At 46.8% G+C, this 8818-nt stretch overlaps 1 protein-coding gene across 1 annotated transcript in view; it reads left to right on the top strand.

Annotated features, from left to right (window-relative positions):
- mybpc2a (myosin binding protein Ca) overlaps positions 1-8602 on the top strand; it is a 32248-nt gene extending 23646 nt beyond the window's left edge. The window contains exons 21-28 of the mRNA XM_068578397.1: positions 249-416; positions 747-835; positions 2117-2312; positions 3332-3471; positions 4785-4944; positions 6398-6534; positions 7776-7962; positions 8246-8602. Coding sequence (XP_068434498.1) covers positions 249-416; positions 747-835; positions 2117-2312; positions 3332-3471; positions 4785-4944; positions 6398-6534; positions 7776-7962; positions 8246-8280 — 1112 coding nt within the window. The 3' untranslated portion in view covers positions 8281-8602. The remainder of the gene's footprint in view (positions 1-248; positions 417-746; positions 836-2116; positions 2313-3331; positions 3472-4784; positions 4945-6397; positions 6535-7775; positions 7963-8245) is intronic.
- Positions 8603-8818: the final 216 nt, after the last annotated feature.

An 8818-nucleotide genomic window follows, 5' to 3' on the forward strand; every position in this document is an offset into this window, starting at 1 on the left:
GGTTAAGGGTTATGCTATTTTTTTTTTAAAAAGCCTTTCTTGACTACCTACAGTGTATTATTGCTCAGTCTTGGCCAGCATCAGTCTTTGGGTAGTCCCCATGACCCTTTTTCAAGGTATTCATTGAAAAAGGGGCTGGAAATGAAGAGTCCGATGCATACAGTGTTGAGCAGTTTCTCCACATCATCCAGAGATCTCTGGATCGCTTCTGGTTTTCTGACCTGTTCCTTTGACGGCTCCTTCCTCAGGCGATCAGTGGGTGCAAGCCAACGAAGAGCCGGTGGAGAAGAACCAGTACAGGGTGAAGGGTCTCCCAGTGGGGGAGAAGATGCTGTTCAGAGTGGTGGCCATCAACATCGCTGGGCGCAGCCCGCCCGCCACTATCGCCCAGGCCGTCACTATCAGGGAGATCGTGGGTAAGAGAAGGAGCTGACATGCTAACAGACATATGGCGAAGCTCGAACGTTTCCCAGCGCTGGTACCAGTCGGTAACGACGTTCAGCCAAAAAACAACATCTAATTATCAAGCTTAGCGTTGGGTCTTAGCCGTTATTCACGGATTACTTCTTAACCACGTCCTGCATCCAAAAAGGAATAATTCCACTGTGTGTTTTCTAATCTTTCTAGTATTACACATGTGAAAGATGCACATGCGGTACATCTTACATGTGTACAGCCTCCCATGCCACCCACTCAAAGTCTACTTATCTTTTCCTTTCTCCGTCTCGCACGTGTCGACCGCCCAGAGAATCCAACGATCCGCTTGCCTCGCAATCTGAGGACCAAACTCATCAAGGTTGTGGGCGAGAAGGTGAACTTGGTCATCCCCTTTCAGGTTAGTCTGAGTCCGGCTGAACTCTAGGTTTTCTTGTTCTATTTGCAAAAGCAGAGTAAAACCGGTTACGCCAAGAGTTACGCCAGTTCTACCAAAGTCTGGGTCGCACCAACAAAGGTCCTTTTTTAAACCTGATCATGATTTCATTTTAAATAACGGTCCACCGAACTTGTCTTAAAATGAGGAAAGATGTCATTTAAACCCAAAAGGCTGAACCCCAAACAGGAAGTAACATGCATGACATCACATGCAAATGTGTATATTTTAATTTAGGGAAGCACATTTAATTAAATAAATTTAGTGTTGGTTTGAATTGGATTTTTAGTTTTTCTTGCAACAGTTCTGCTTCATAAAAAAATAATCTGTGTTCACTAATTTTCAACCAAAGCCACAGGAAAGAGGATCAGCAGCAAATATATGGTTGCTTATTTCTGTATATCATATCCACATGCACTTTAGTATGTGCTTACGATTTCCACATCGCTGCAACATGACGCGTTATTCTTCTTGTAGATACAACTCAGATCTTTAAACTTGGCAGAGAGGCCACAGGGAGCAACCTGCTACATGACATTGGTAAAAAAGAAGCTAACCATAAGTAGCAAAGGGGAAGACATTGTTACAAATAAAAATAGACAAGAAAAAGAGAGCCACGGCTCCACTTGCTTTTGAAGAAGCAGATGAAAAGCTGTTCTGAGACGGAGGACGCGGCTACGTGACGCTCCCCTGGGAGAAAAGATCACCCGCAGCTCTGTCATCTCATCCAAGAGCTGGACGAAGACAACTGCTGCTTTCACACTGAAGCAATATGTGGTTTTAGCTAAAGCTGAAAGATGTTTACCTGGAAAAGGATGCCCCCCCGAAACTATTTCAATGCCAACATTTGAATGACATCTTGGAAAATGACTCAGAAAGACTTGTTTGGAAAGGTTCTCTGAGATCGGATCGCATGTTATCTTATTCAATAAAGGCAAGCGAAAAACGTGTCTTTAGTAGATGAATGGAAACTAAATAATAAGCTACGAATATTGTAAAGAAATAAACAAACAGGTGTATTTGAAGGAAGAAACCTAACAGGAAGTAAACCTTCCTAAATGTTATTAAGTATGTCAAAATGCCACCTCATGCATTGACCCTTTACTCCTGTTATGTTACACTTATCCCAGTCAAACATCATATTAATGTTACCTCAATAAGCACCGTGTTATTCTGTCCTTTTGCCCTGTAAATATGTCTTCTAGTACTTTCATTTGATGCCCTCTCAATCCCTCTGACTTGCAGGGTAAGCCTCACCCCGTCGTGACCTGGTCCAAAGATGGCGTCCTCCTGGAGGACAGCACGGTGGGGACTCGTACCAGCGAAGTGGACACCGTCCTCTTCATCCGCTCGTCGGAGAGAAGCCACTCTGGGAAGTACACGCTGTCCGTTCAGATCGAGAACGTGGTGGCCAGCGCCGACGTGCACATCCAGGTTGTAGGTCAGTCCCGTCGGCGGCACCCATCTCAGCTCCACCTGCGGGTGCTGCCCGTTCCCTCTTTTGGATTACCGCGCACGCGCTCCATACTTCACAAGTCACACGATTAATAACCTGTTTGGAAGGGGGGATGATGGCTTGAGTCCAAATCTGTGACATGTCATGAGTTTTTTTCATTTTTTTTTTTTTTTTTCAAACTTGATGATAATTCCTAATTTCATACTCCCGGGGATCTGTGGCTCAAAGTAGCAAATCATCAAAGCGCTGATTCCTCTCTCCGGTTTAATCCTGGCTCCTGCGCTGCCACCGCGGCCGCCAGCTCATTCCTCATCTCCGGGCTCGTCTCCCCGGGTCAGGGTGTCGGGTTGGATTATTTGGCGGGGGCTCCACTGGGATTATGTGCGTGTAGACTGGGATTAGGTTTGGATTTTGAGGGCTACTCTGTCACTTCCTCCGCCGGGGAAGGTTGAGCTAATGAGAGGCTGCGCTCCCCCCTGATCGGCACCCTCTCGGCTGATCTGTCGCCGCACTGTTTCAGGGGGAGACAGAACAGGAAGGATTACCGGGCAGAAACAGTCGCGCTGCTCACTTTTCCTACTGTACTCCGCAGAGGAGATTAATGACAAACACACTCCCATGTTGTACAGTAGTTCTGTACCGCGCGGGCCACACCGAAAAGATCAATGATCAACACAAAGCATTCTTCATGCTCTGGACTATTTCTCAGTTTGGCCGTTGTTTCCCGTAACGTGTGCATCCCCCACCTTTCCTTGAACTTTTGTCTTTTGCTCTGCTAATCTGTCAATCTTTGCCTCGTCTCTTCCACTGCGAATGTTGATTTATTTCTCTCTGTGGGACTTTCCCGTTTCCCTTTATCCATCTCTCTTCATCTAAAAGCTCGCGTCGGTGTCGACACAGGAGGGGAAGACAGTCAGTTTATCTCAACGAGCTATACGTAACAAAATCCTCCAACTCTATCTCCGTCTCCTCTCACAAACCCCCCCCCCTCTCCCCCCACCCAGAAAAGCCCGGGCCTCCCATTGCTGTGCATGTGGCGGATGTGTGGGGTTTCAATGCGGCGCTGGAGTGGAAGCCGCCCAAAGACGACGGCAACTGTGAGATTATCGGCTACACGATTCAGAAGGCCGACATGAAGACTAAGGTACGCATGGCGGGGGGGGGGATTGCATCCCTGAGAGGTCTCAGGGATGCAATTGACTGGCAGTCACATCGGAGGTCTGCAACTGTGAAACAGAGGCTGTGAACAGTGAAAAGTGTTCGACGAACATCTGCTTGATGAGCACTGACTGCCACTGAAATGATCAAATTGTTCAAAGCCTAATCCTTAACGAGAATTAGCATAATCTCCACAAGATTAGGTTACAGTGAGGCGGTTCCTTTTCTGCTTCACCTTTATCCACGATGTTTCTGTCTTCGGTGGCAAATCCAAAACGCTTTCTCACATTACTTCACAGATGGTTTGTTGTCACAATCATCTGCTCAGCTTGACATGCTAGTTTATTACATTTTGCATTCATAAGATGTATTTTTCAACCTGGACCCTATTTGTCCATGTTGACCCTGCCGGCAACGCAACATTACATCCACTGAAAGAGTTGATTGGCTCTGATTTGTATTATAAATGTCTCACATTATGCAAAGGAACCCACAGAGAAAAACTGTTTGATAATGTGGCCAAAACCCGCGAGGACAAGTCTTATTGTGAAATATAAATCGGTGACGGACGACCATCAAAGACCTTATCCACATTGTTGAAATTGTCTAAATATTCAGCCATGTCACTGAAAATCTCTCACAATGAGCTATGTTTTTCTTGACTCCAACAAACTCAGGCTGGCCGGCACTCTCGTCTCCTCCGTTGTCTTCCTGAAACCTCGCGAGATTTCAGAATGAGACTTCCACCTGGAGCGAGACCTTTTCCATAATGTCACACACTCATGATAAGAATCAGAGCCTGTCGTGGTCAAAAAGAAGAACTTCTTCCCGTGGACGTGAATGACGGTGCCGGCTTGCCTCGATGAATGACGTCACGGCCTTTGAGTAGCGACAGAGTTCTCCCACAATACTGGACCAAGTTGCAGTTATTAGTCCGGCAGAGACAAAAACCAGAAAATAGAGTCCAGGTTGAAACAAAACCAAAGGTCCCTTTTAAAACTCCAATCTTCTGCGAAGACACAGATGGGTGTCGTGTGTTTTGGGGTCAGAAAGCAGCCAGTGGACTTTCATAACCATGGCTGCTAGCAAATTAGTCAGACACAAAGCCTCACTCCAGCGTCATTGTGTTATTATGTTGTATGAATGAACAGGAAGTTGGACCAGAAGAACAATGATGCTGGGGATAGGACCTTCTTCATCTTAGGAAGTTCTCAACCTCGGCTCTAAGCCTCTTTCAACCTCTGCTTCTCCTCTCTTTCTCTCTCTCTCTCTCTCTCTCTCTCTCTCTCTCTCTCTCAGGATTGGTTCACGGTCTTCGAGCACAACCGCCGGCCCAGCTGCACCGTCTCTGACCTCGTCATGGGGAACGAGTATTCCTTTCGAGTGTTCAGCGAAAACATCTGCGGCCTCAGCGTCGAGCCGGGCATCAGCAAGAACACCGCCGCCATCGGCAAAACAGGTAGCGTCCTCTCCACGGAGCGACGCACTCGGTAACGGGGATGCAGCGTCGCTTCTGAGCTCAAACGCAAAGCGAGCATTGTTAAAAGTGAAGGGCACAATACGGGAAAGAGGAACTTATTGTGATCAACATGACACCTGTTAATATGAGTAACAACTATTGAACACGGTGATAACTTTAGAGCAGTTTTTTAGCTGCGATGAATTACTTGGACGTCATTTAGAGGGAAATGAATTCACGCTGATTATATTCAACAGAAATATTCTTTGACAGAGGGTTATATAACGTTTAATACTGGCCGCGGATTATGAACGCAACGAGCCTGCCACCAGCCAAATGCTTCTGCGGCGGTTTGTGCTGTTGCCTTTGCTTACTCCACCAGAAAATGTGGCAGCCAACCAGACGCAACTCTTTTGTGTTCCAAGCGCTATAGTCTGGCCTATAAAATTGCGAGGATGGTTGGTTATAGTACCCACCTGACATCATAATGAAACACAAGTCAGTAATCTGCAAATTGAAATTTGCTCGTGTGTCAGCATGTGGGATGAAAGGCGAAACAATCCCGACGCTGTGGAAAGACACAACAGTCGGTTTTACACAGATTTGACCTCAAAAGGCTGACACACCAACAAACCAAAGTGTTTGTTAAGGGGTCAAAACATGTCATAAATACGTTTGAACCCTACAAATATAACTGTTCCTTTTATTCTCATAAGTGGTAGTAACATGTATATTGTGAGTATATAAGATATGAACACAGTTTTGCAGTGTAACAAAACAATGGACGGATGATGCCGCTGTTCCACCTTCATACTTTGAAATGACATTTTAAATACGTCTCATTTGTTAACCACCTTCTGCCTCGTCTCCTCTGACCTTGACACTCTTCCTCGCCTCCTCCGCTCGCATCTCCGGCAGGCGAGATTAAGACCCTATAGGCGAGGAAAGGAATCAAGGATGTACAAAAATTGGGAAATGAGAAAGGCCCCATGATTTAATCGCGGCAAACGTTTCTAGTTGCGTGTCCTTCATCAGCGCGCCGCCTGAGGCTACTTGAGGTGACCTTCTATGTTGTTCATTGATCAATGATGTGACTGATAATCATCAAAGACATTAACATTACCCTTATACAACAAGACAGTAAATATAAATACAAAACAATATTACAACCTTATTTTCTGAATATTATAGAGTGAATACAATCTTTCATCTGAACCCATCAATGGGTAAAAGAGTTGAATATCCATTTTTAATAGCAGGGAACAAATTCACCTGATGTAAGGAAACTAGAAACGTCCTCCGACGCCTCCCCTGAAGAAGGCGAGCGGACTGGAGGTGAATAATGCGTTGAGTTTTCATGATGATGGACCTGCAGCTCAGGAGACTCTGCACCTCGCTGTGTGTTTCATATAAGACATACATTGAGACATGTTGCTCTTCTCCACCTGTCCAGGTTTGTCCCATAACCGTCCACCTTTCAAAGAGATGGGCGTGAACCGTTCCCCCAAGTTCACAGCGCCCCTGGTGGACAGAAGTGTGGTTGCGGGTTATTCTGCAGCCATCAGCTGTGCTGTCCGTGGCAACCCAAAGGTATTTACAACGTTACCGTTAACAAGTGTGTGTCACTGCTACTTTTTGTTTACGACATATTGATCCGTTGGAGATGGTCAAAGATGAGAGTCATCCGCTAGTGTTGAAGTTCAGACTTTAGCGGTCTGAAGCCGAAGCCAGTGCTCTATCTAATGGCCACCAGGGGGCGACTCCTCCGGTTGATTGTATGGAAGTCACATTTTGAGTAAAATTGACAATAAATCAGTGTATGTTACATGGTGAGTGTCCGATCTGGGACTTTTACCCGTTCATATTGTGATTTAATGTCACTTTTTTTTTTTTTTTTTTTACAATTTTGCTGCGTGAACATTTATTTTTCAGCGCTGGCTTTTCCTCCACCTTCCCATGTCACTACTTCACAGCAGCCAACAAACTAATGGCCGACGTCACTGTGACTACATCCACTTCTTAAGTACAGTCCATGACCTCACCGCCTTTAGCTGCCCGTCTCATCACGTCCACTGAGTCCAACCAGCTGCTGTTTCATCAGCGATGCTGGTGACCAGTTACTCACTTAACTATCCTTCCTCATCCCAACAACTTCCTCCGGTTTCTGTTACTGACAGCGGGGATGCCGGGTTCCTCAGACAACCCAAATATAGTCCCACCACATGCATCAGAGTATAGTTTAGTTGTGTTGCTGCCCAGACCTCCCACCAACTTCCCAGTCAGTCTTTAAAAACCCAGAATTTCAGTTTCCAGCCTACACAGACAGCGTGGGTGGTTTTGTAAGCAAAAACTTACTCTTTATCACCATTGACTGACATTTAGCATACAAATCTGTGGAATACAGGCAATGCAGCTACTGTGTCTTGCGAATGAGCGAACTATACATGTCAGCGCTGCAGCACCGCTGTTGGCCGCTGATGGATCTCGAGCTTTGTGTTTCCAGAGCACAAGTCTTGAGTGTCAAGAAGCTCGCGTAGAACAGTCAGACAGGATTTTGATGCCTTTTCCAGCAGGAATGTATTTTGATGTCGGAAGCAGGAACAGAAGGTGGAGCGGAAAGATCTTTCACACTTCTTCTTTTTTTCTTTTTTTGTACCTCTCGGAATCGGCAAAGATTTGTCAAGCCCAAATGTTGACCTAATTTCACCTCTCCCTCTGCTCTCCTCCCCTCCTCACACGCCTCGCTCTGTTTGTGTGCTCCCTCCTCCTCTCCTCCACCCCGCCAATTTTGTCTCCTTCACCTCCTCTTCCTCCTCCTCGCTGCGCTCCAGCCAAAGATCATTTGGATGAAGAACAACATGATCATCGGCGAAGACCCCAAGTTCCTGATGCAGAACTACCAGGGCGTGTTGACTCTGAATATCCGCAAGCCGAGCACGTTCGACGGGGGGAAGTACTCCTGCAGGGCCGTCAACGATCTCGGGCAGGACGAGGTGGAGTGCAAGCTCGAGGTTCGAGGTACGCCGAACTTCTCTTCCACGACACCAGTTTCAAAGCGCCGGCTCTTCAATAAAAAGCTCGGCGTGACAAATCTGTGCGTCCCCTCGGCCCTTCGGCTGATCGCTTCCTGTGAAGCTTCCGTTGAAAAATTTGAGCCGCTCGCGCTAAAAATAAACCACCGTATTGTATTTGTCAGTCAAAGTTTGTGAGTTACAGATGACTCGGAGTGCTGTAGTTTCTTGAAACAGGGTGATCTACTGGCCTCTCATGCTGATTTTTAAATGTCTCTTTTTCTCCCCAGTTGTACAGGAGAAAGGAGTGGAGGCGAAGAAATGAGCGACAGCGCGAAACAGCAGAGGATACAGTCGAACAGGAATAGTAATGGATTATGTATAATGGGATAGTCATGAATAAATATGATTAAAATAGATCACCCCCCCCCCCCCCTTCCTCACTCCCCTCCTCCTATACACTTGCCTCTCACCGCCTCTGTGGCGAATGCCACATCAGTAATATGCCATAAATTCTTACAGCAAGCCGCCACCTTATAGAGCATAGTGTAGCAGCACTGCCCCGCTGTGACCACACACAGACGGATCCTTCTTGCCTGTGAAGTGGACCTGTCACTAAACGCACTTATAAAACAGCCTTCCATCCATTACGGCTCCCTGTGTTGTCTGTTGTGTGTCCGGGATGTTTTTTATGGGGCGGGATGAATTTATGATTGGGATGCAGCGAGAGCACCGAAACCTCCGCGGCGTGACCGACCGCGCCGCACGCTTCCCCGTGCTCGGTGTGCGAGCAGCCCCGTGACGGTTGAGTGGAGGGATCACTATTCAGCCAGGCGTGGCCGACATCATGGAGCCACTGGGAT

Source organism: Clinocottus analis, unplaced genomic scaffold (assembly GCF_023055335.1).
Source record: "Clinocottus analis isolate CAN_PGR_092001 unplaced genomic scaffold, fCliAna1.0.p SCAF_16, whole genome shotgun sequence".
Taxonomy (NCBI): Eukaryota; Metazoa; Chordata; class Actinopteri; order Perciformes; family Cottidae; genus Clinocottus; species Clinocottus analis.